At 44.4% G+C, this 27,597-nt stretch overlaps 1 protein-coding gene across 1 annotated transcript; it reads right to left on the bottom strand.

Annotated features, from left to right (window-relative positions):
• Window positions 1–189: 189 nt before the first annotated feature.
• Window positions 190–27,029, bottom strand: HAPSTR1 (HUWE1 associated protein modifying stress responses). Its single transcript, XM_070460657.1, has 4 exons — window positions 25,712–27,029; window positions 24,930–25,010; window positions 15,046–15,321; window positions 190–3,215 (listed from the first exon to the last, which is right to left on the bottom strand). The coding sequence occupies exons 1-4, from the start codon at window positions 25,935–25,937 to the stop codon at window positions 2,971–2,973; spliced, it is 828 nt and encodes a 275-aa protein (XP_070316758.1). The 5' UTR covers window positions 25,938–27,029; the 3' UTR covers window positions 190–2,970.
• Window positions 27,030–27,597: the final 568 nt, after the last annotated feature.

Below are 27,597 nucleotides of genomic sequence, written 5' to 3'. Positions count from 1 at the left end.
CTTAGCCCAGCTTTCAATGTTGCATGGCAATCTTTAAGACCAAAAGCCAAAGGGACCCAAGTTTAATGAGTTCCGAGAGCCCCTGGGAAAAATATTTCAGCTAGTTATTTTGTAATCCTGAACTTCCATTTTATGTCAAAGTTACTCAGGTGTGATGACCAAAAACAAAACTGCAGACAAGCCCCGTGGTTTTTTGGTTTTTTTAAATTATTTATTCATTGAATGATTTAAGGTGTGTACCACTAATCCAGTAGGGTAAACCACATTGAAGAATTTGACTGCAGGTCTTTAGGTTCAGCCAAATGCTTTCCATTGACTTTGCTCTATAAAACACTAAACATTATATATAGGTTTTTAATGCTTCAGCCATGCTCAAACACTGCAGAAGGATAACTCAACCCACTCATGCCAAGTTAAGGTGACGGGAACACAACCCATGAGCTGTGACATCTAAAAGGATCCGAGAATCTAGCTTAAGATGAAAAGAGGTTCTGTTCCCCCAAGGTAAAGTTTTAAAATTCTGCCTACACTGTTCTCAAAGAGACTGGAGGAGAAAAAAAGAAATTCAACGTTATTTAAAAAGTATCACACGAATATGCAATCTTCCATGATTTGTTTTCCATCTGAAATGGCACAAAGAAAGGCTGCAAAAAAATCTAGCAGTCAGAACTAAGTTTTCCTAAGAGAAATTACCTCCCTTTCAACCTCCTGGGTTTTTGGCAATGGGGTGGAGATGGGGAAGGAGTTAACCAGTCGGTGACAAAGCGCATTTAGAATTGAATGCAATGGAAAAAATAACAAATGTTAAAAGTTTTTCAAAAGTTTAATGGAGCCAATATATAAATTGTGTTCTGGCAGACGTGAAGACCTGCTTTCTCTTACCAAAGAAAATGGCACATATTTTATCAAAATTTGACAATCCAGAGTAAAGGGTACTGAGATTCAGAGCACCAACTAAAACAAAAACCACCAAAAAAATTTTTTGTCACTAACCTGGAGAGAGGAACTACAACCAAGGCATAAAGGGGAGATTAAATATGTGTTCCTCAGCCTCAAAAACCTTTAGGAAGGAGTTCTGACCTCTTGTGAGCAACGCTTCACACCATCAAACCCAATTCCAGAATCTAAATTTACAAAGATAGAAAAACAAAGATAACTCCAAATGCATTTCTTGGTATATTCCAAAGGGAAGTGTAAAGTATAGAGAATACATAGGCTTGCCCATTTCCAGTATAATAATAAACTGTTACAATTCTTCCCATCATATTAAAAAAAAAAATCCACTTTTGCAAAACTTTGGAAACGCCTCACTTTCATTCCTAGGTTTAGCATGGAATTGACTTTCTTTAAATAAGGGCTGTATCTATAGTGAATACAGAACTCCAGTTCACACATTTCCATTCACATCCCACCCATCAACGAATATTATGGTGAACTTAGCAAAATTTCTTCAAAGATTATTAAATGGCTGGAGAAAATTGCAAACGTTAACAAAGTGCTGTGAGTAATTACTGGAAAAACCCTTACACTGATTTGCAATAGTCTTTAAAGGATAAAAAACAGGAAGTAACTGATACTGAACTGTAAGTTTGCAAGGAAACATTTTCACTGTCCTACTTGAGATATATATATATATATATATAATAGTATGATAGAATAAATTACAGTACCTGGCAGGCTGACATCAGTTCTTCATCTATAAAAAGACTACCATTCAGTTCAAGATATTAAAAATGAAGATGAAACATGCTCTAAAACTTTGTAGCTACAAGAGGTCTTATATTTACTCAAAAGAGGAATCTATTGAGAACTTTTATTTAGGTCTAACCTAACATCTAGAGGACTTCCATGCGATTCCATCTTTTCCCAGAATGAGATTCCAAACTGCACTTTCTAGGAGAGGGATTTGGAGAGTTGGGTTCTGCTATTTAAATTGGGATCACATTATTAGCAGACAAAAGACCTTTCTCTTTCACCCATTCCAACAGAAACTGCACAAAGCAGAACATTCATGAAAAACGTAAATATGAAAGACTACAATGCTGAGCCTCTCCCACCACCCATCTCCCTCTCACTAATACTGAACCAAAAAGGAAGCCTGTTCTCAAGAGTTCGTGACCTCTCTACTTCAGGTCACCATGAATGCAGTCAACATGTTTACATTTACCATAAGGATAGTACCCTGCTTGGGAAGTAGTACTTGTCTTAAAAATGAATTATTTTAAGCCTATAGGGTTAATTGGGGGAGTGGGGCAATTTAATATTGCTACTTTTAGAGCACTAACACACACAAAGTGAATCCAATAAGGTTCTGTGTATTGATTCAGTATTAAGTATTAATTGCATGACCATCATAGCACCTCTTTACATCACACAATCACCAGAATTATAGACTGCTTCAAAAACTAAAAAATAGGACACAGTTCAATAATAATTCAAAGTTGCACGCTGTTATTAGAGAGAAACCAGGTGCGTGGTACTGTGCTGCTGCAAAAATGGAAGCCTGGAGATTTGACGAGGAAGCCAAATCGTGTGTTTTAGACAATTTTAGGAACCTGGCAATACTGTTGAAGCAAAATACTCAACACAGCAGGAAATGGACCCTCCCCCCCACCCCCAAAAAACCATTCTATAACCAAATAAACATCTGATATTTCCTTTCCCTTTGAGAATAAATACAGTTAAGGTCACTTTTAGCCTTGAAACGGATATATGTTTGCCTACGAGGACCCTACGACATGGTATCTGATGTCCTCTGCTAGGGTTATAGTTTTAAGAAAGCCATAATTACAAGAGGCATCTACTATAAATACCTAGAACTTTCTTTTTATGGCAACCACTATAGGATTCACTTGTCTTAAACAGTGAACAATGGAAGATGGCCTCATATGTTTCCTTTGCAATAATAGTAATATGTTGAGGATCAAGTGGCTTTCAAGCAGCATGGTGGGTGTGGAAAATGTCTGCAGTTTAGATCATTCTGTTGCGTTTATGGGTTGGTGAGTCTGTAATGACATCCCCACACTGGGCTGAGGTACGCTTTCTAGTTCCACCATTGTCCAAGTGGAGTGCCATTTCTTCTGATATGAAAGTGTTCAAATCGACATCATGGAGTCCATTTCTCCTTCGACTAGCATTCGATCCACTGCTTACATGTGTAGGAGAGCCTGGGGTACTCGAACGCACGCTTATACTAGCCATTGCACCACTAAGACCTAGGAAGAAGAAAAAAGGTTTTAAGAGTTGCTCGATTATTCCACCCTCTTGAAAGCAACCCACTTTTACTTTCAACGTCGTCATCGCGTCAAAGGAAGTCTGCCTATTTTCCTTGCAAAGGGGTTCAACAGGGGAGCGGTTTTTTTTCCTGGAGGAACGAATCGTCTGGCTCTGACACAGAAAATGTTCATTGGTAATACTAAGCAATATTTACAATCCAGGTAACTACCAATTATTGGAAGCTTATGATATATGGCAGGCACCCTGCTAGGTGTACAAATTCATCAGGAAATCCCGCCAGCTCCTCTACAAGATAAGTGCTATCTGTAACTTAAGAGCTGAGGGAGGAGGTGCTGGCTTTAAACAGAATATTTTCGCCGTCCTCTCTTTGTGCCAACAGATCCCTGTACTGTGTGGGCGCACAGGAGAGCCTGCAGTCATTTCCAGGGCTGAGTGAACTCAACCCTAACATCTCTATAAAGTGACTTTATAATTTAGCATCTCAACAATACACTATTGAACCTTAAAGGTGGCCCCTATTAAAAATGATCCTTAGACATCAGATACAAAGTGATTCTGCCCTGGACAAATCAACCTACATGCTCACCCCGAGGTCTAGACTGTCCTCAGGATAGCCTAACTCAACATCGTCTCTAATCCTTCAGAGAAGGGCGGAGAGCAAGGGTGGTATAAAAATTCCTGCTGCCTTGCTTACAAGGTTAAAAGTTACTAAATCCAGAGCATTCCACCATGCATGGTCACTCACTCCTTAGACCCCTGAACAGTTAAAGGAGGCAAACTCTATGTTCTGTTTCTAAATGTTCGGGATACACCTGTGAAAGGCGTGAGAGGGGCCAGGAGACACACCACAGCATTGAGTTCAATAACCTGACTTCACTGGATTTTCCTTCTTATGAACTCCCCCTTCGGCTATCTGAGTCTCATAATGAATTTCTTCCTTGCTTGACTGAACTGATACGATCTAGTATAATCAACACTCCTGCAAAGAACAGGACTCCTATCTTAACAAGTCAGCTTAGAGGTTGATTTCCTAGGGACCCATTCTAATTTACTCTGTAAATGTACTTTAGATTTGATCATTAGGGAGCAGAGAATCCTTTTTCCACTTACCATACCAAAGCGTTTAAATTCCCTTTGACACCGTTCTCACTCTACAGATAGCCCATGAACGTTCTCCAATCTTTGGTAGGCCCCAACACCTCCCAGGTACCCTTTGCAGCCCACACCTCCTTTTCTAAACTGCTCTTAACCCCCTCCTGCAGGAACCAACCAGTCTTCTCACTGCCCTCTGGGCAGAAGCAGCGGCACCCTGTCACCCTTCCGCTGGCAGCCAGGGGAAATCTGACCTCATCTCTCATCGGCTCTAAGCCTTTCCAAGGCCAGTGCCTGTTAAAAATAAATAAATGCACTAATATCGGAGTACTTCCTGGGTCAGGCACTGTATTGAGTGAGCACTTTTTCGTTTCATCCTTGGAATAACCCTATAAGATCTGTATCCTCTCCCTTTTGCAGATGAAAAACGAAGGTTAATAAGTAAGCCACTCGAGGTCACACGGCTAGCAAGCAAGAGCCGGGACCCAAGACGCAAGCAGAATCTAAATTCCTAACTCTCCACCTCTTCAAGTCTCAATTCTTTCAGCACGGAGGTAGCCTCAGGAACTCAGGGTCCCAGCCTACCTCGTAGTTTGTCTCTGTGGCTCCTCTCCCTTCTGCTCTCTTCAATCCCATCCTAACACTCAATCCTTCAGTCCCAGCATCAACTCATCTGCAGTTCCTAACAACGGCCTGGTCTGCACCTGCCTTCCGACGTCTGCTCCCCACTACCTGCAGCCCAGGTCCCTCCCACCTCCGCCTCCCTTCCTGGGCAACTTGCCAGGTTCTCCTACCTCTCCTCTGAAACACTCTTTCCTGTTCTCAGCCTGCCCGGCTCCTTCCTCAATGGCCTTCTCTTCCTTCCGTCTGTCCCGCTGACGTCAGCCAGCTAAGAGCCTCAGCCCCTGAAGCTTACCTACAGGAGTCATTTCCCACATCAGTGCCACAAGAACAGACCTTTTTCCTGAACTCAAGGGCCCATCCGTATTTCTAACTGCCTGTTGGCCCTCTCAAGCATAACACCTTTGGGGAAAAAACCCACACTGCTTCTTCCCTAGCTCACACAACTTTATTAAAATAAAGTAAGACAGGAAAGGAACACCCTGGGCTGGTGTCCCAGCACAGCACCACTGCTCAGCTCTTCCCATAGACAGTGTCTTTGCATCTGTATCTCATGAACAGAACACAGTGTCTGGCACATGTCAGAATGCTTCAAGGCCTTACCCCTCACTCTGAAATCCAAAGCTGCAGACGTTTATTCACCTCTCCAATGTCAGGAAACACACCCACGTGGCTCTTATATGTCTTTGTCATGAAGATAACACTCAATTATTTCCAACTTGCTGGGTTTGGTCTTTTGTCTTTCTGTTTTTAAGTTCTCCATCAAGACTAAACCCCTTGAGGAGGACAGCTGTGCCTTCTTTTTTCCTAATCTCGCAGCCTGTGACGTATTATTACTGAAAAGTGTCCACATATTGAGACAACCTTTTCATACCTGTTTCATAACGCAGGAGGTTCTAAGGTAATTATGCTGCAAAACATAGGCCCTCAGCAATAAACTGGCCTATTTCAGTAATTAGACTCGGAATCCCCTGAGCATTTAAGACCCCAGAAAGAACAAACTCTGCTCCAATGGCCTTCCTGTTAATGGAGGAGCCACGTGGCTGTATGTTTAGCATTCAAGGCTCAAAAAACGCTCCATCAGAAGTGAAGAGTCACCTCAAGCAAATGCTTCAACTGCTATCCTCCATGAAAAAAGAAGAGAGATTTTAAAACATCAATTTGGTCCTTTTGAAAATTCCCCCAGTAACTTCCAGAAAACCACAATCTTTTTCTGTTGGGTGTATGACCCTGGACTTAGTTTGACAGCTAAAGCGTAAGTCACAATGTGCAACATTACCTATTTTATTTTCTACTCTCAGCAGTGAAAATTCTTTCCAAGGTTTAACTAATCTTCCCCAAAAGAAGACATTTCATCACAAGGGTCAAACAAAAAAATTAAGATTAACAACCAAAAATATATGTATTTTAAACAACCCAAATTTTATTTTATAAACCAATGACAGCTACTAGGAGATGCTTTAGGAAACCTTAGCTAAGCCACATAAACAATCACAGGCCTATACAAGTACAGAGAATCTAAACATGCTTCAGAACTAAAAATAAAAACTAAGTTGTATGGCCCAAGGGCATACGACTTAATTTCTACCAAAACACACTTTTTCAAAAGGGCTATGGGAATATCAATTGACAAAAAGCAGTAGAACAAGCAGTATGATTAGACAGAAAAAAGTCTCCATTGCTTAATACAAGATAAACTTCATCGTTTTAAAAAGTGTCTGCATTCCTTTTAAATGATTAGTGCAGGAGTGGGGGTAAAAAAAAAAACAAAAAAGCAATTAGGAGGATTTAATCGTACTCTGAAAGCCCCCATGGGAGGGAAAACAAAAGTTACAGTCCAGTCATAGGAATCTAGGTTACATGGCAAATTGTTAAAAGCACATTAACTATAATTTTCATACCAACGTCATGCTCAGGGTCATAAGAAAATCCTGTTTTCAGAATTAATTACATGTAATTCCAGTTTACCAGCACATAGTTAGGTCACACAGAGGCACAAAGAGCAAACGCAGAACCCAGCCAGCTTCCCTTCCTCCAACCCGCAGCCCTGAAGTGGCCTCGAGGCGGCCTCTACCCTCTCCGCTGGCCGCCCAGCCTCCTGCAGCACCTGCGCGCCTCGCCCCGGAGGAGACAAGGCCGACTGTTTACCGCGGATCCACTCAGCGCAGCTCCAGGACCCTCGGGCAGCTCTGCGCGCCACCAGCTCTCTCATCTCGGGCAGAGGGGGGATGTGAAATCCCCACGACTTGGACCAACTGATTAACATCCTGACTGGGAGCCCTAAGAAGCTGGCATTCTTGCATTTGAAATGACTTGCACTATTCAAATGGAAACACTCCCTCTGCACAAAGTTGTATTCTGAGGTTTTAGGTAAGCAATGTGTGTGCATGTCGTGTTTGGAGAAGTTCAAGCGGGGAAAAGTGCGTTCTACTAGAAGACTGACGTAATTTGAAGTAGATACCACTCCCCACCCCAACCTGTGAATCGTAATTCTGAACTTTTATTGAAGCACACTAAATCAAACCAATTACAAAGGTACATGTGTCACACCGAGAAAACATTTTCAGTTATGCTGACAGCCCAAAATGCTTTCAGTTTTTCAGACAGTTTTAATGCCGCGGGAAAAGTGCTCACGACGTTAAAATGAAAAAGGCAAGATACAGTACCACATATGCAGTATGATCTCAGCTATGAAATAATTTTAATATTTATACATTGAAAAAAAAAGACTGGAAGAAAATGCACCAAACATTTAACTGCAGTTATCTCTGTAAATAAACTGGGACAGCAAGATACTGAATTTTTCACTTTTTGGAAATTTTCAAATCTTCCAAGAAATCAGTATTATTAAATCAGAAAACTAGTGGGAAAAAAAAAACTATTTCACAACTACCAATGGATTATTAAGGAAATACTAGGTGAGTAAAATGGCTTCAAGGCATGGCTACATGGACTCCTTTTTCACTTCAATGAAAAAAGTGTCCGAGAAAATTTTACTGCAAATTAAGTTTTGTATCATTAATGCTGGAAGCTTTAGTTAAGCCCTATCTCTAAGAAACTTCAGTAGCTAATATCTAAATCTTAATAAACAGAAAATGCCAACTTTTCATCAAAAATTTAATGCTATCTTAATTGCCTTGATTGTTTTTCCTCTCAGAGGCTGGTCTGAACAAAAGCAATAATTAAAAAATTCCAGCCTTCAGAAGAGTTTCAGAGGAGTTTCAATTAAAGAAGATTATTTTAAATAATCAATTTAAAGCAATTAAGAGATGAGATTTGCTTTTGGTGCATTAATCTCTTACATCTTAATTCCCAAATAAGTTTTGCAAACATTTACTGTGAAATAACTTGACAGCTCTGTTATTTCAGGAAGATGCAGAATGTAACATTCAACAAGCATTTATTAAGAATCTACTGTGTTCCACACATTGTGCTAAGAGTGTGGGCAAGAGGTGGAAAAGGGATTCTCAAAGACTGGATATAAATCCCCCACAAGCCAGTTCTAATCTATTCTCTGCAACTGAAAACTGCCAAGAAGCTTCTTTCATACTGTACCATCAGTTTAAAAGAACTTAACCTAAGTATTTGTGTGACTGTCAACGTTTGTTTCTATGTATTTATCAATGGAAGAAATTAAAAAGTGATAGAAGAGACAGGAACCAAGCATCAATACTCAAATTTCTTCCTAAATGTACAGATCTCAACGTAACCAGGAAGACACAGGCCAAATGTGACAAAACAACAAAAGTAACAGAACCTGTGCTCAAAGGAGAAAGAAAATCCTACTGGTCCATACTGACTAAAATCACAGCTTTCCAAAAACACCAGAGGCGGCAGGGAACCATTTTATGACAAATTAGGAATCTGCCTTACATTTTTTTTTCTAGGTAAAATATCGACCTAATCTTATATCCCTGAATGATTTCAAATGAATGCCTTTTTCTTCTAAGGCCCTACACTCAGTCTCTCCAGATCCAAGAATCTGGTCAAGCATCTTAATGATTTAAGAGACTAAGGATCACCACATACAAAAGACAGACCTTGTTAGACATAAGAGAGAAGCCAGATATGGAGCCAATTAACTCCTAAAATGTCGGAACTGTGCCTCAATCTGATTGCCTGGGATTACATGCCTCAAACTGACTAATAATACAATTCTATTAGGCTAGAAACTCCTTGAGAGATTATGTGATTCATCTTTGTATCATCTGCTCCTATCACTAGTCTGAAAATCAGAATGCCTGGCTATTTAATGTGCTCAGTAAATGCTGGGCAATAGGAAAGACTACAGAATGACAATATACATTTTTAAATGACCACAACTTTCACAAAAGGATTTTAATTGCATAACACCAGTCAGCCAGCCAAACACACACACAGACACATGCGTGTGCATGGGCACACAAGGGTTTCCAGGCTAAAACTGCTTGACTTCAACCCTCACTAAAATACTATGTCTTCTTAAACGCACAACACATTATCTCAGAACAAAACAAACAAACAAAACATCAAATTAAAAAACACCTTTCCCTTTTGGCAAGGGGGGGAATTCTCCAGTATCATATCAAAGGCCAGAGTGCCTGCACTTGCCTAAGACCCTTTACAAAAGTAGTAGCCCGCTGTCTTTTTTAAACTGATGTTGTTTAAACAACATGGAAGGAACTTGAGCAAGAAGGCATCTTAAAGCCAAATGCCAGTGACAGCAATGGTTCCCCCACCAGTACCTACTCTTTAACACCACACCCCGTGTGAACTGAGTAACTTTAGAGAGTCAAAATCCAGGCCCAATGGGGTTAGCTCCCTGTACTGCAGTTAAGAATGCCACCAAAATGATTTTTGGAACTAAACCCAGGGGTCTTCAATTTCTATGGAACAGTCTGAACCAGGGCTAGAAACGTGCGAAGACCCTCTGAGATGATCTGAGCGAGAGCAAGGTTTTAATGGAGTTAGCAAATGAGTGAGGTCTGACTTGCAGCACCCTCTCCCATCCAGGTCTCTTCCACTCCTGGCCCCATTCTAACTCTGGACCTTTTCATCCAATCCCCATGATGACAAACAGAACTCCTCTGAGGAGACTATACTTCAATCTAAGGCTTTCTAGACACAACAGAAGCTTGGGCAAGCCAAATCAGCTTAGCATCTTTCCACCACCAACCTCCCCAGTTTATACCAACATGAAACAACCTCAAGATCTTAGTGAGTAATAATATAAATAGATAGTTAACACTAACTTTAAATTATCCCTTCCTTTTGAGTAACTACACATTTAAAAGGCCACCCTTACTAAAAGGAGAGGCAAAGTACCCTCAAAGGCCACCTGAGCTCCAGGCCTGTTTTTGGAGTATCACCATCATGGTGCTCACAGGACTTGGAACTAACCGGAAGTCCTCTCCTCTCAAGGCAAAGAACACTTTACCTGTGTAAAGGCTAGGTGCTGGGCTTGGTTTCTCACTCTATGTATCGCCTTACAAACAACACATGTCACACCTTCTCAGAGGTGACTGCCCTGGAGAGGCTGGCCACCCTGTCCAAGGTCATACTGGGAACGCAACCTAGGCACAAAGCCTGAATACTCCTCCTGCTGTAATGAACCAGAAATACAGGTCACCAGCCATTCATCAAGCCTATGCACCCAGACTGACTTATGGGGAAGACCCCCAGAAGAAATACCAAACTCATGTATATTCTAATGCCTTTAGCAAAGAAAAATAAGCTTAAAGACCTGCTGAGGGTGTGGGGGGGGGGGGTGGGGTGGGGGCGAGGTATGAGGAACACTAAATGTACAAATAGAGGTAACTGAATTTGGGAGCCAGACAGATCTGGAATATCTATTCAAACATTTACTGACCTGGTCTATATTAGTCAAATAAGCCTTTCTTTAAGTTGGCAATAACTCTGGGTAAATGTGGACAGCCTCCCCCCACCCCCCGAAGGACGCTGTACTGACCTAACACTGGAAGGCCCGCTCTAATGGTACCTCATCAACCTCAGGCCCCGCTCCAAGTCTCAGCCGTTCGGGGTGAAGAGCTGACTGTGCACCAGCCCTAAGATACACCTGCTCTGTCCTCCCTTCTCCTCACCCTCGTACTGCACTCACCCAGGGAATCCGTGAGCCTCAACTCTCTGTCCAAGTTCTCTGCTCTGTTGACTTAACAGACCTCTGAACCCTGCGTTAGGCTCAGAACGCATCTAGTTCAGGTTCTGTCACAGCCAGCGGCTCTGAGACACAGCCCTGCCCCACCACACCCCCAGTCTATGGGCAAGGAAAGCAGATGCCCCGCTCAGGGAAGACCAGAACACAGGGAGACTGAAGGCAAGCTTCGTCCCAGAGGAGACGTTCCATGAGTCTGAAGGGATCAACAGGCAGAAGAGAAAGCTTAGCAAAAACCATGAAGGTATTCAGATGATGACACACAATACTGCTAAGAAACCTGACCCAAGGTCAGATCAACTGACAAGGGCCTTACAATGTCATGCTGAGTTCTAACTTTACCCTACACACCACAGGGGAGTGAACATTATTTTTCAGTGAAGCAACAAGCGCAGAGAGATCACTCCAGTGGTCACAGGAAAGGTGGACTGGAGAATGGGTCAACTCAGGACTGGGAAGCAAGAACAGGCAGGAGATGATTCCAAGAGCCCAGGGCTCCCCTTCTCCAGAAAAGCCTTCTCTGAACTTATCGCTACGCCACACGGTGGAACATTCTTTTCTGACCCCAGAACACCTTACATATGACATTAAAATGAATTATCCAAGTGTGCCCTAAGTCAATCGTATATTCCCTACAGACTGCACAGTATCTGCCACACACACATCTGCTGAGTGCAGAAATGAGGGAAAAACATGTTTTTGCTGTAGTTGGGGACACCCTGGTGGAGATGCAGGCCAGGGCACAACAGGGTCTGGAGCAGTCTGGAGGGAGGATCTGAACTGTAAGGACAAATTTTAGAAATTAAGACTCAAAAATCCCTTAAAGGGACTGCAGGAGGTAGCTAACAGCTAAATCCAGGGGAATGTAACCTATTCCCCTAAGTCATTGAAAGGTCAGAGATCAAAGTAGCCTAATGAGAAGACCAGAAAAGGAAAATTTCTAGAAGAGAAAGGATGGCTAAGAGAGCTAATCAGAAGACAGGCAGGGAACCACAAAATGGTCCAGATGATCTTTGGTCTATCTGCAATCTGTTTACATAAAAACAAGGTGCCAGCTATGAATCCAGTTCCCAGTAAATTTAAGATAATATTCTTTAACACAAGGATGATTTCTTTAAGAAAAGGAGAAATCAACACAGCAAATACATTTCTCTGATTTTCGTGAGTTTAGTATCCAAATGAGGACATATCATGTACATAGAAAATGAACAAAATATGCTGCAAACAAGTGCCAAAATAAAGCACTAGATTATATTCATTAAACCTCAGTAACCATTAGCTGACAGTTTTGACTGAAATTGTTTGATAACTATTAACTGATGTATTGGGTTGGCCAAAAGTTTCATTTGAAGAACCTGTGGCCAACCCAGTACTTTTCATTGCAATTGCATATTTGAGTCTAAGGTCATGAGGGGTATTTATCAAAGGACCTTATCATTAGACCCTCACTGTCTTAACATGAAATACTCTACAATTATGTCTTGGCCATTTTTCTTCAAATAAAGAACGTATTTTAAGCATCTATGGGAGCATTGGTGGAAATGAGAATTTAGAAGCTGATTAAAAAAAAAAAATACTCTCTTGTGAGGACACAAGGTCCTCTGTGGATAAAGATAAACAAACATGACCTCCTACACGAATGTTTGCTTTGATTAGAAACTTAAAAAGTCAGACTCAATTCTTTTCCTACTTCCCCCTGGTGCCCCAAAACTTCATAAGCGTAGCCTCTCCCTCCAAAGAACCCCAAGAACTTCAATTTGACCTCACATTTTGTAGATCTGGTGATGAAAATTATATGCAAAACCAAATTCTGACAAGCATGCACCCTAATTAGGATATTTCCAAATATATTTCAAAATATCTGAATAATTTTGACTTCAATTTACAAACTATTCAATAAATTAGATCATTAGGACCCCAGGTTACAAAGTTAGCCATTAATCCAAATTACAATTTAGTTTACAATGCCCTATTATTAGAAATCATTTAAATTACTCAAAATACTCAATTCAGACTAGCATTCTCAATTCATGGATGTCCGTTAAAACCAAAAGAGCACAAACTCCGTACTTGTTTCTGTATGCTCTTCACAAGTTGCTCTACTACTGCGCTGCACCTTCACCTTTTAACTGTGTGAATTCAGTGCATGAGTGCTGGGAATCCAATGTATTCTGTATCGGCACTACTTCATAAATCTATCAAAGTGGAAGGTTACTTTTTAGATAGCTCTGAAAGTAAACTTTTTAAAACATCACAATTTAAACACAAGTCAAAATTATAAATAGTACCTTCCTAAACTTACACTAAAACTCCCAAAGTTCAGTAAAATAATAAATCACAAAGTTTAACAAACTCAATTTAAGAAAACGTAATGGGAGTTGGAGAATATAATAGATGTGGGAGGTGGGCTGCTGGCTTGTCCTTTTTACAATGCGTACAACTGCAGTAAAGATTTTATAGCAAGAGTGGCATTTATGTTTCTCAAAACTGTCTTCTATAAGAGTATAATACAGGGGGGAAGAAAAAAGACTCTTAGAAGTATGGAATGAATCATAAATCCACTGGATGACAAAGAAAATCAAAATGCTTAAGGAAACACAACTACATCAAATACTAACATGCACTACAATTAATCTGACAAGTTGTACATGTCTAGTAATTTTTTCCAAACTTAATGGTAAAAGATGTGAAACTCTTAATTCAATAGAACAGATCAATCTCTATTTTGCCTGAGTTTCAAAAATTCCACCATGTTAGAAACAGCAAGCAGTCTTAACTACTGCATCCATACATCATGGACTTTTTTGCAATAAAATGTTTTTGTGTTTTTAACTCATCATAAACTCACAATCAGGACAGGGAAGAATAACAACACTTTTCCCAAGTCCATGTTCTGAATGGCGTTTTAGGTATAAAGAAGCAATGCTTGCCAAAGAGAAAACAAATCTCTGTAAGCATTAAAACTTCGATGATACAGAAGCTTTTTGTATATATCCCACTTCTTATTACCAGGTTACTTTATTTTAGATGACCTACACTGGCCCAGAAATGTTAACTTTTAACAAGGCTCAGGACCAAACTCACTAATGACTGTATCTGCGTAGTCACTTGCACAATCCATGTTTTCATCTTGGCTTCAACACCAAGTCTTGTTATTCTGTGACTGTATTTTTACAACAGTATTGAATGACCTATAGATATAGAATACCTCTCCCACTTCTATCTGGAAGCTTGTATTAGAGAACAAGCAACAACAGACTTACTGAGTACATTCCCCAGACTTCTCCAGTAGGACTTAAACCCTTCAGCCAAGAAGGCCATCTGACAGCAGGTCTGGCCTGGGGAGATGGAGATGGACTTGTCCTCTGACGGTCCTGACTATCAAGCAAGGTCCTCAGGACAGCAGACGTAAGGAAAGTCAACCCAACTATTCTCACATCTGTCCTCTCCTTCTTGGGTCCATCAGCACTCACCCTCTGCAGGCACACTCAATAACCTAAGCCAACAAAGGGAGTTCCCATGAGAACTCCCGCAGGACAGTTACCTGCCTTATTTGCCTGTCACTGACTAGGCTCTCCAGGCCATTATAAATGCGACAGAATTCTTAAGACACAAAAACTTCCTCTGACTCAGAAGAGTAAGAGAGTATGTACAACAGAAGTGTAAAGCAATAAATTCTAATTAATGTTGCAAAAGATGCAGTTATTGTAACACCAATCAGCTCAAACTAACTTTCTAGAAACAGTTTTTAGGATAGGCTAGCTAACATTCAAAAACTGCCCATGTAAGTTCTTAGCTTACATTCTATTTGAACATTTCTAGAGCAAGCAGTTACTATCACAGACAAAGCAGCCGGTGTATCTGGGTCTAGCCTCAGTGTGAAGCTGGGTGCACAGACACACTCTTAAGCATTTTTCCAAAGAAATATGTTTAAACGGCTTTACCATGCAGAGCTATGGCTTCCCGGAAGGGTTGCAAATCAGTCTCTACAGATGAGCTAGTTTCCGTTGGAGTAGCTCGGTTAGGGGACACTACAGTCAGTCTTGGGGGAGCTCTAGAGTTTCGTGGTGGAGGAACCTTTCCACACAGGAAGCTGATCAAATCTTCTCTACGAATAGTTCTTCTGCGCTTTTTAACCCAAGCCAACACATCCTTATTGCGTCGCTGATAGCCAATCTGAATTCCAATATCAAAACTTCGCTGATGAGTATCCACGCTTTCTGTTAGAAAAAAAGAAGAAAAAGATACATGATCATCAGTAGAGCCAAGGTGCCTTCCCTCCTACAGAAAACCATTTTACAAATTCACCAAAATGAGTATCAGTAAGTAGGAGGCTCTTTAAGTCTATCAGTAATCTATTCCATTGAACTTCATTCATGTTTAAAATGTTACACATGACACCTAATCACAACGGCCTAAATTCAGTAAACACATCACACATTCCTGGAACTTCTGTCTTGTTCTTTAAAAAAAAAAAAAAATCAGATAAAAAGCGGGACTAATTATTAGCTAAAGCATTACCATTTCAGTGTTTCCTTAAAAAGCTTCCTTAATCTAAGCAACCTAGCTTATTTAACAATGCTAGCAATGGGTAAATCACTAAACGCTTACTGGTACTCTGCCCAGCTTCACCCGAGAAAAAAGGTACACGAATGCCTTGCACTGCTGTGCCCTCACTGCAACTGCGGAAACGGGCAGCAGCGGACCACCGCAGAGCTCAAGGCCTGGAATGTTCCGTCCAGCCTGTGGGTCTCAACCACCAAGTTACACTTCGTGTCTCAGAAACTCTACACAGGCGCATTCATATCCTTCAACAGACGACTAACACTGCCACCCATCGTGCACTGCCACTCGGGTTGTGCTCTTCTTGGGAGTACTATATCACTTCAGATACGTACTCCTAGTGACAGGCTCAGCACCAAGAACTGGGAACACTGAAGCAGGAGCAGGGCTTCCAGTGGTCAAGAATCCACCTGCCAATGCAGGAGACGCAAACAACGTGGCTTCAATCCCTGAGTTAGACGATCCCCTAGAGGAGGAAATGGCAACCCACTCCAGCCTTCTTGCCTGGGAAATCCCATGGATAGAGCCAGAGGAAATCCCACATGACAGAGGAGAGGGGTCACAAAGAGCCGGACATGACTGCACACACAAATACACACACACACAAAAGCCGTAGCAAATATCTTAAGAATTTTAGAGAAAAATAATACTGACTGACTAGTCACCAAAACCCAATAGCACTGTGGAAACAAAAAGCCACACTCATTTTTCTAGGAATGTTTTCATTCTGCTTCCAGTTCCCAACAGTTTTCTTAACTTCTAACCATGCCCAAAAGACCCTGTCCCAAAACCTCTCAAACTAGTCTCCTCACCTCCCTGTAGACACTGCCCCCTGTACACACTAAACCCAAATTTTCAGTAAAATGAGGCCTGTCCCTAGACAAAAAAAGAAAAAAAAAATCATGATGCCTGCCCTTTAGTGGCTTTACAGCTGAAAGAAAAATACCTGGTAATTTAAGTTACTGTAATTTATTTTTAGTTGAGCTGTTACGTTAGCAGGAAAATCACTAATACATCTTTAACAACATTAGAGAAGATGGTTCCTTTCCCCAAGTATGAATTCTCACTTAACACACAGAATCATTCCTCTATTAATTTTCCTGGCTTTGATTTTAATTCTATCTGCTATATCTAAAGTAGATGCTGAAAGGATAAGCAAACCAGTGAATAAAGAGCTGTGTCCCAGAAAGATAACAACCCAAACATCACAGGGGCTCCCAAGCTGTGTGAATTTGCATTATTAAAAAAGGTGGGGACTTCCCTGGTGGTCCAGGGAGTAAATCCTCTGGGTTCCCAATGCAAGGGGCCTGGGGTTCATTCCCTAGTTGGAGAACTATATAGATCCCACATGCCACAACTAAGACCCTGCACAAATAATTTAAAAAAAAAAGGCAACAGGGTAGCACAAACAGAACTTTATAATAAGGCCTATTCTTTAGCAGATGATCAGTTTTGTTGCTAAAAAGAAAAACAGCACAAGCTGGTCATGGGAGCACTCTAGAAAATAACGGCGTCCATCACCGCTTCCCACCTTACAGACACGAACGCTGCTCCTGAACAGCTTCTGCGGTCTCACTGCTAGACGCCCGAGTTAGTGTGAACCAGTGCCGCGTTCTCCTTTTATCATCGACAAAGCGCACACCCCATTTAAAAGTCCATTTGCAAGGATAAGTGCCTTCCCAGCTCTTAATCTTAAAGACTCAGATGAAGCCAACCTTAGATAAAGGGTGGATAATCTCTAAAATGACCTTGTAAGACTGCATCTAGACGCTAAGTGATTGTGAAAGAGCTGGAAGCACTTTTCAGAGAAATTATGTTATGGAGTAAACTAAACCCACCCCACTCGACCACAAAAACGAGGGCAGCTGTCCAGTGTGGTGCATCTACAAGAACCAGGTTTCTACAAACCTGCCCCAAGAGCATCGTTGTAAACAGAGAAGTTTCTGTTTCCACAAAGAATGACCCAAGAGATTTTATTTTTCAAGAACCAAATGGGGGTAAGCCCAGAACTCGAAGCAGAGGGAAAAAGCTGAAAGCATGAAAGGGGTACAAGAAACAAGTCTGAAGCAAGCACGGACAACACAAAGTAAGATGAACCAGGCATGTAAATGTACACCTGACAAAACAGCGAAGAAGAAAGGCTGAACTTGATACAAAACTCAAGAGCCAAAGGAAGGAACCACATGAGGCGGTTTTTAAAAACAAAAACCTGACAATCCTGGGAATAAAGTGCTGCGATTTGCTCTGATTGAACACATGAGGAAATCCCAAAAGTCAGGTCTGCAAAGGGCTGATGCTTTCATCACAGAGCTGAACAAAGCTGGAAAACTCAATATTCAAAGTTTTAAAAGCAGTTATGTAACAAGCTGGGAACCTCTTAAAATACTGACCAATCATTTCATCTCCAAAAGTTCTGCACAAGTCTCAACATCAGAACCACCCAAGAACACACTGGGCACTTTGTAAACAGACTCTTCCAGATTAAGAGGTGCAGGAGGAGAAGAACAGACTGAACATTAATGTCTTCAGGTACATGCTTTTGCACTGTCTGGGCATAAATTTGGTCTTACACCATTACAGCATATCCTGAAAGCCAAAGCCAAACACTGCCACATAAATTAATCCAATCTCAGTCATTTCCTTAAACCAAGAATATCATGTTGACACTATAGTTCTTTAACACCATAAAGAAGGCTGAGCGCTAAAGAATTCGAACTGTGGTGCTGGGGAAGACACTTGAGACTCCCCCATGGACTGCAAGGAGATCAAACCAGTCAATACTAAAGGAAATCAACCCTGAATATTCACTGGAAGGACTGATGTTGAAGCTCCAGTACTTTGGTCACCTAATGCGAAGAGCCGACTCACTGGAAAAGACCCTGATGCTGGGAAAGACTGAAGGCAAAAGGTGAGAAGAGGACAGCAGAGATGAGATGGTTGACTGGCATCACTGACTCAATGGACATGAATCTGCACAAATGCCAGGAATAGTGGGAGGAGAGAGGAGCCAGGAGTGTTGCAGTCCATGGAATGGAATATATAGACATGACTTAGCAACTGAACAAATGCTGAAGAATTTTGAAGAGTTACTTGGTTGAAATGGAACCTTATCACATTCTGAACTAAGCAGAAGAGATAAAATGCTTATTGGAGAATCTTACGAATAACTAGATTTTTAACCACAGGTTACTTTAGGGTCTAGTAGGACAATAAACACTCAAAGATGGCCTCCAGAAAGCTCTCGGCCAAAGACTGCTTTGAATACATCTGAACTTTGTCAACTAGACCACCAAATTCTAGAAGTGCAGAGCACAGAAAGCTGTGGACAGTCTTGTGTCCAACATTGTTTTACTTATGCCAAAGCCACTGTAGAAAACAGCCATAGCGTGAAGGTTAAGGAAAAGCCCAAGGGCATCAGAATGTCAATCTAACCTTTAATCACAACACATTCATTTCCATATTCAAGAAACAATCTGATTCATACAAGAAACAGTAGACATCTTTGCTTCGTATTAGAGTTTTTACATTAAGTAGCTGAAGTAATAACTAAAGTGATAGTGGAAGACAGGGAAGCCTGTCATGCTACCATCCATGGGGTCGAATAGAGTCGGACACGGTTTACCAACTGAACAACAAAAGTAGCTGACATTGATTGAACTCAAAGTGTTTTTATTAGTCTCATTTTTCCACCACTAGCAAGGGATAGCAGTCAAAGGATCAATGATTCTGAGATGAAGACCCAATACAAAACTTTGTTACATGAAACAGACATAATGAGACTTCATATGAGTTAACCAAAGCAGATAGCCCAATTTCATAAACAAGGAATTGGAACTGAGGCTCAAAGGGCCTCACCCAAAGTTAGACAGCAAAAGTTCTTTCTACAATAGATTTCTTCCTCAACAACAGAGAAGCCATCTTCCATTTCCTTAGAGGACCTACAAGCCAGAAAATAGCAGATAGACCAACGCACATTTCCACTAACAACTACATAACATTTGAACTTAGAATTAAATCTGCACTAACCAACTACTCTACTCTAGGAAAATATATATATATTGCCTGTTTCATTAGAAATAAATTATGAGTCATGTCCAAAAAAACCTGTTTTTCAACTTTTTTAAGGAAGTAATTTCTATATATTCAGTAACATAGTACCCAAAATAAACACCAGCTTCTAGGTAACTTACATGCTGACTTAAATCCTCACCTATCAAAAATGACAGGACTCCAGGAGGATGAGAGTGGCCTCACTGCCTGCCATCCAGTCTGTGTCCTCCCTCTCCTAAAGGTATTCCACGTCTGTTTGGCTAGCTCTGGGGAAAGTTTCCTCCACGTTGGCTCAAGTGATGAAACGTTTGGTTTAATCTCAAATCTGTACAACCCCAAAACTGTGGCTATTCTACCGTGTGATTTTTCAGGCCGGAATACTGGAGTGGGTTGCCATTTCCTTTTCCAGGGGCTACCATGCTGACACTAGCCTAATGACAAAGCCCAGAGGGGCAGGCCCACACGTGGGAGGACAGCGCTGCGGAGGAGGAAGGCCTGAGCCCCCGGGTGCAGTCAGACCCCCCACCCTCAGGCTTCAAGCTGGAGAGCAGCCCATCTGCGTCCGGCCTGACTTCTATCCTCTGGTCTCTGCAGCCAAAGCCTTCTTTCACCGAGAAGTTACACCTAAGAAACCAACTTGTCTTCTGTAAACCTTCACAGAGAAACAGTAACAGCAATGACTGAGACTGCTGCTTAACGGGACTCTGGGTATTCAGTCTTAATCCATACGAAGATGTTTTGAACACTGTCAAAGTAAAAGTGAAGTCACTCAGTCCTGTCAGACTCTCTGCAACCCCATGGACTGTAGCCTGGCAGGCTCCTCCATCAATGGGATTTTCCAGGCCAGAATACTGGAGTGGGTTGCCGTTTCCTTCTCCAAGGGATCTTCCTGACCTAGGAATTGAACCCAGGTCTCCCACATTGCAGGCACTCTTTACTGTCTGAGCCACCAGGGGAATCCCCAACAGTCTCAAAACTCAATGGTTTTTTGTAGCAGGAGAGTTACAAACCAACTCCAAAGTCAAAACATAAGCTCAAACTTCAGTATCTGCCTGCAGGTAGATGATACTTTCTCTGACCAGTTATTTAAACACCCTTTGTCCACAAATTTTCAGTATGTTCTGTTCACTTTAGTTCACATACAAACCCAAGAGGGTCACACTGAAGTGAGAACAACATATTATAGAGGATCTGGCATCAAGATGTCTCAAAACCAAGGACTTTAAAGGGCATCCTACCGTTTTTCTCCCCTGTCAATTCTATTTACATTTCACCCTTTTAGGGAAAGATGAAGACACACCACAAATTTATTCCAACAGAAGGAAATTTCTTCCCTTCATGTAAGCACAGCCCACAGCCAGAAACATCATCTGAAAAACAGGACCAACACATAGTCTGTGACCACCAACACAGTCCTCGCTTGAACACTCACTACATGCTATACTAAGAGCTTGGTTGCTAAGTTGTGGGTACTTAAACCTATTTACAGTTGAGAAAATGAAGGCAATTATAGTGAAGTGGTTTTTGTTCCATTATCTGTCTCCAGGGTCATACAACTAAGTACAAACAACAGGCTAAAATCTGAACTAGAATCATCATGGAGAGGACACCATGATAATGCTCCTGGCCTTCTTCAAGTACCGCTCGATTCACACCTTGAGGACAAAAGCTGTGCAAGGAGAAAACCACAGATGTCTTTAATATAAATAATATCATAAGATCTCAACATATATGGTAGAAGTCAGTATGCAACTCAAGTTTCAGACACAGTTTTAAAATGCGGAGGAGCTTAATGTAAGACAAAAATCAGAAAAGACACAATAAATCCAAGAGCAGTAACAAACAAAGGGTGAGAAGCGGTGCAGGCGAGCACTGGCTCCCAGGCAGCTGCTGCAGCGCCCACCTCCGATGACCACGAGGCTCCACAGCACAGCTCTGTTCTGGAGAAGAGAGCCACCAGCGTCAGCCTCCACTGACAGCAGAAGCAATTTCGAATTAATGAGTCAGGAGAGAGAGAAACCAGTCAGCAAGGAAACGGGAGGTGGATTTAAGAGGCAAACAGGCTTGACCAAGCAGTTCTCAGCTAAGCATCAACCTGGACTAAGTTAAAAACCTTAGTAACTTCACTCCCTTTTAGTTGTAGGTATCAAAAAAATGTACTAAGCCAGGGACACAACCCCACTGAATATTTAACAAACAGCACTTCCTTTAAATTTACCAAGTCAAAGTAAAAACAACCACCAGTCATCAGAATGTTCTTCCCTTTTCATCATTCCAAGGATGCCCATGTCTGAGCCAACTTAGTATGTGAAGTGGGAGGAAGCATGCACTCCATTTCACTGAGTTCTGTCCACACCAAGGACGCCCCAACTCACTCTCCTCCAAGTCTCCAGCCACATGTAACCAAACCGACTGAACGTTCCATGTTTCATAACCCCACAAGCAATCAAAAGGGGTCCTCTGCTAGACTTTTACCTCATTCTGACTTTCCTAAGCACTCATTGTAGCTGCTACCAAGAAACTAGTAAAAGTGCCAACCTCTCCCTAGGCTGGGGGAGGCAAAATGAGCCATTTTTAGCTTGTAAGATAAGTGCTTAATCATACAAAGTACAAGAGCACTGTCCATTTACAGGGATCCCTCAAAACCGTCTCCCCACCCACCTCTCTCCTGGGAATTACATTTAGATATTGAATCAGAACTGTGACTAAATTTACCACTACTTACAGCTGCATGTACTGTGACACTACCTTGCTAATTTTATTGATTCTATTTAAAGTGCTCAATTATTAAATCAGCTGCATTCTTGTTCTCTGAAGACCACACCCTAAAAAGGAGGAAGAATGTGAGGATCTGCAGAGCTCATCCACTTTCCTTGAATCAGCTAAACAAAGAATATTGCTGCTACACAACCAAATTCCACAAACCACAATTAACCACTCCTCAGGTAAAAGGGGATGTGTTTCATTTTACAGAAATAGGATAAAAAAATAAAACTAAGGCTGGACTGACAATCTAGCATTTGCAATAATGCAAGAATTTCATGTCTGTTTAAAAAGGAATTCAATGTGTTTCATCAAGTTTTCTCAACAAAGAAAAACTAGTACACTGTAAGAAGCATTTTCAAATCAAGTAAATTATGGATTATTTCGGAGTTCAGTTTCTGAGTCCATTTTATATGAAGAATTAACACTAAAAAAAACTGCCGGCTATAGTCCTAAGGAAATACATTCCAGGAGCACACCAAAAGCACCAAAATCATAGACCATTCATATCTGTGTATGGCCGAGTCAAAGAGCCTGGCACAGAAAAAGGACTTAAACTAAAAAATAACCGCTAAAACTGAGTGGATACGCTGTGACACCTCCACACAACAGAACACCAGTCAGGAAGGGGAAAAAGCACTGAACTGTTTGTTAATACCAGCAACGTGAACTCAATGGAGCATCTCAAAAACAGGCAAAGTGGAAGAAGCCAGTCACAGAAGGCTCCACGTTATACGGCTCTATTTGCTAAATTAAAAAAACAAAAAACCATACATACAACAATCAAATCAGTACTTGCCAGGGGCAAGGGTGAGGGGATAGATATATCTTACTTAGTAACAAAGTGTCAAATTCAACCTATACAACTTAAATGAATGATCTTTACTGTATGCAAATTATACTCCCAGAAACTGGAATTTTCCAAGAAATGAGCTTCAAGTAATATTTCAAAATTCCCTGTTTGGGTGAAACCTAGTGCAATTCCAGAGGATGTTCAAAACTCTCCAATAGTAACGGATGCCAAAAGTCAAAATTTAAGCAAATCAGCTACATAAAATCAAAGTTGACCACTGGGACACCATTTAATCGTTCCCCTTTTTTCTCAGTAAGCCTGGACTACTAGTTCCTCATTCCCTGAAATTAACATTCCATTCACCAGTTTAATCTTACATTCTCATATTACCATCCCAAAAAACTGCAAGATCTACCCAGGAAATCCAAAATAAAGGACTTTTTCCCCTAAAGAATACTATCTTAATTTGCTCATTCTTACACAAGAAGGAAAATCTGAGAATCAAGTCTGCTCCACAGATTGTTTCAACCTAGTTTGAGAATTCTGAAATGCACAAAGCTCTATTGCAATTATCAGCAGTTTCTAGCCGTTTAAAAGCACTTAATTACATTTTTACTAAGATTAACACTCAAATTCAATTCCTTTTTCCACAGAAACCTTGCCAAAAATCAAACCCAAATTTCCAAATCTTCAAAAATCGAGTAATACACAAAATCTAAACCCATTGTTACTGAGAGTGCAATGGCCAAGAATATTCAGGCACGTATGGGGGGCGGGATTAACTGCATAAAGGGACTACCAAAAAACACAAATCAACTCAAACTGATCAGATTTCCTACCTACAATGAGATGTCAAATAGAAGGTTAGCTCTGAAAGCAAATATTTGATGCAGTTGCTAGGGAATAACAGCATGTTCATGTGAGCACAGATTATTCCAACTAGCTAGTTTCCAATGCACCTAAATGCAAGGCCTGCAGGAAACTGCCCTTCACGAGATCCTTTTCCAGAAACAAGTGTCCCTCCCACCTCTGTCCTTGAGACAAACTCTTCTTCCCCGGATGCCCAAACAGCACGTCTGGACGGCTGGAGTGCTGGGCCTCTCAACTTGGGCACTGCTGCCATTTGGAATCTAGGGTAGGGATTGGTAGGCGGTCTCACGCACAGCAAGCCTCCTGTCAGTGATGACATTAGCGTGCCCCTTGCAGGCGTGCTCAGTCGTGTCCAACTCTGTGGCTCTATGGCTCCTGCCAGGGTCTTCTGTGCATGAGGATTTTCCAAGCAAGAATACTGGAGTGGCCTGCCATTTCCTTCTCCAGATCTTCCTGACCCAAGGACTGAAGCCGAGTCTCGTACGTCTCCTGCATCTGACCACTGAGCCATCGGGGAAGCCCCCTAGAGTACCCCAGACACCGCCAAATGCGAGCGAGGGAGCCAAACGACCCCAGATGAGACCCCGTTATCTGGAGATGACATAACACCAGCGGAATCCTCCAGTTGCAAGCTGAAACTTAAGTGGCTGGATTCAGGGGCAAGAAATACTCCGGCGATCGAGACCGAGGCGGCCCTTGCACTCAGAACACCCGACTGAAACCCGGACGCAGGCTGCCCTCTCTCCCCCCCCCTTCCCAGTCAACGGCAAGGCCGCAGGTTCTCTTTACCTTTGTAGAGGTTCGTGACGGCGGTAGCTGCGTTTTGGAAGGGAACCCACAGAGAAAGTCCTGGCTGCTGACACACCCGGTCTGAAAAAGGACGAAAGAAGAGGGAGGAGAAAAAAAAAAGACACACACAGAAACACACAAAGACAGAGAAAGAGAGAACAAGCGATGAAACTTGGGCGTCAATCACTCGGGAACGGCCATATTAGGTTTCGCCATTTTGTTCAAGTTTCGGGATCCCGCGCGGGGTGGTGGGCCCGACGAGAAGGGGGGGGCTCGGCGGCGGGGTGGCCGGGGTAGCAGCCGGACCTCGGGGCGGAGGGCGAGGGGGGCGCAGCCCGGGGCCGAGGCGCGGCAGAGGGAGGCGGCCCCTCGCAGTCCCCGCCCCGAGGCCGGCTGCGGCACAATAGGGCCCCGGGGCCTCCTCCCTTCGCCATTTTGTGACCGGGGGCTCCTCCCTCGCCCTCCCCGGCCCCGGGGACGGGGGGCGCCGGCGACCCGGCCTCAGAAGCGGGCAGGGGACCCGCTTTCCCGAGCCCCGCCGGGGAAGCGGCCCCCAAGCCGGGGCGCCCCCAACCCCGCCCCGAGCCCGGCCCCGGCCGCCCCCCCCCCCGGCCCCGAGCCCCTCCCGAGGGCCCGCCTCCCGCGGCGCCATCTTACGGGGAGGGGGCGGCGGGGACGCGGCGCGACAGCCTGAGCCCTCGACCCCGGGGCGGTCCCCCCGCCGACCGCCGGCCAGCCCCGCGGGGGCGGGGGCGCAAAATGGCGGCGGCGGCGGCCCTCACCTTTGTAGAGCTGGGCCACGGCGGTGGCCGAGTTCTGGAAGAGGTGCCACAGCTTCTGTTGCTTGTGCTCGGGCTGCGCGGCGGCCGCCGCCTCCTCCTGCAGCTCCGGGGGCAGCTGCTCGTCCTGCTCGGCCTCGGCCAGGCACTGCCGCTCCCACTTGGAGAACCAGTGCTCGGGCCCGTGCTCCTGGATCTCGGCCTCGCCCTCCTCCTTCCGCTCCTCCATCCTCCGCGGCCTTCCGCGGCCTCGCAGCCGCCGCGGCCGCGTCCTCCTTAGGCGGGGCCCCCGCGGGAGCGTCGTCGTCGAGCGGCCCGGCGGCGGGGCCCAGCGACCAGCGGCGGCGGCTCCTCGCGGCGGCCAAGGCCTCCTGCACCCCGACGGCCTACGAGCCCCGCCCCGTGGCCCCGCGCTGCCCGAGACGACCCCCTCCCCGGGCCGCCCCACCCCCGGGCCCTGCCGAAGGTCGCCGCGGACCGGATCAACGCCGCTTCCACTTGCCTCGCCAGCCCAAGCCCGTCTACCGCCCAGCCATGGCGCCGCGGCCTCCCTAGGGCCGCTGCCGCCGCTAACCGCCTAGCCCTGCGCGCAGACCGGCTTGCGCCGCCGAGCCCACCCCGAAGACTAAGGAACGTCGTCGTCGCCGCCGCCGTCGACGCCTCTGCGGCTGCTGGTCTCCGCCCTCCCCCGCCCACATGCTGACTGGAGGAAGCACCGCCCACTCGGCCCCCGGCCCCCCTGCCCGGTTGGGGCGCGCCCGCTCCAAGGGCCCCCATTGGTCCGATCCAACCGGTTCCGCGTGCCAGCCTATGAATGCAGCGCCGTGATTGGTTAGTCGGCCTGTCCGCCTGACGTAACCAAAGGGCGGGGGGAAGGGAGTGAATGTCAGGACGATGAAGGAGGGGGAGGAGCTGACAGTGGTTGCGTCCGAGCCTACCAAAAAAAGGGGGGGGGAGAGAAGTGCGCATGCGCATAGGCCTTCTGCCCAAAGCCAGCCGACAGGAGTCACGTGACCCGGCTCCGCGACCGCACCCCGCGGGGGCTTTTCCGGCGCTTCCACGCCCCAGGGGACGCAAAATCAAGTCTGGTGATCGCGCCGCTGGGACGGAGGGGTGTGGTGGGGTGGTGGCCCGCTACTCCAGCCCCTTGGGCTTCCAGGAGGAGGGAAATGAAAGTGAATTAGACGCCTAGCTCGAGGCCAGATTTGCAAAGCGCTTTGCCAGCTGTTCATTTCAAACACCCATTTCTTAGATAGACAAGCTGAGCCTCAGCGTTCAAATAAAGAGAGAGAAACTTCTCGAGTCGCGAGGCCCGCGGGCCCTCCCACCGGCCTGCCGGGCGTCCAGGCCTCCGGGCCGCCCCCAACCAAAGCGCGCCCCCCTCCCCGAAGGCGCCAGCCTCCACCCCACCCCGGGGCCACTGTCCCAAAACCAGACCGCTGCGGCCGCGAAGCCGAGAAAATCCCTGGGCGGGAGCCTGAGTGCCGAGCTGGCGGCCCCCGCACCTGTCCCGAGCGGCACACTCCTGGCCACGTGCGGCCGCCTGCGTCACACGCCAGTCCCCCCGCCGCCTCCGGCCGGAATCCACGTCCCGCGCCGAGTGGGAGGCCCCGCTTCCAGGGGGAAAGTTCTGCGCAGACTTCAGGTTCAGCTGTGCTCCATTGCCCCAGGCACCTTCCGCCGAGCCGGGCTGCGCGCTTTGGTTACCGAGCCGCGGTGGGGGGGGGCGGGTGCGTCCCCAGGGGTCTCAGGACTTAGGGGAGAAGCAACGCTATCAAGGGGCGTTGACGGCACAGAGGCAAAGCTGGCCGTCACACGCTGGCGGCGCAGGAGCATGAGCCACTGGGGCTTGGAGAAGTCCCACGAGCTGCCAGAACGCCCTTCTACAA

This window comes from Odocoileus virginianus, chromosome 33 (genome assembly GCF_023699985.2).
Source record: "Odocoileus virginianus isolate 20LAN1187 ecotype Illinois chromosome 33, Ovbor_1.2, whole genome shotgun sequence".
Lineage (NCBI taxonomy): Eukaryota > Metazoa > Chordata > Mammalia > Artiodactyla > Cervidae > Odocoileus > Odocoileus virginianus.
This window is presented reverse-complemented; position numbering and strand designations above follow the sequence as displayed.

Bases quoted from the DNA above. Each gene is read 5' to 3' on its own strand.
- HAPSTR1 (XM_070460657.1), bottom strand. From the start codon at position 25,937: ATGGAGGAGCGGAAGGAGGAGGGCGAGGCCGAGATCCAGGAGCACGGG. The intron at 15,322-24,929 runs GTAAAGAGAACC...TTTTTCTAACAG, and splicing joins CGTCACGAACCTCTACAAAG to AAAGCGTGGATACTCATCAG. The intron at 3,216-15,045 runs GTAAAGCCGTTT...TCTTCTTCCTAG, and splicing joins GGAAGCCATAGCTCTGCATG to GTCTTAGTGGTGCAATGGCT.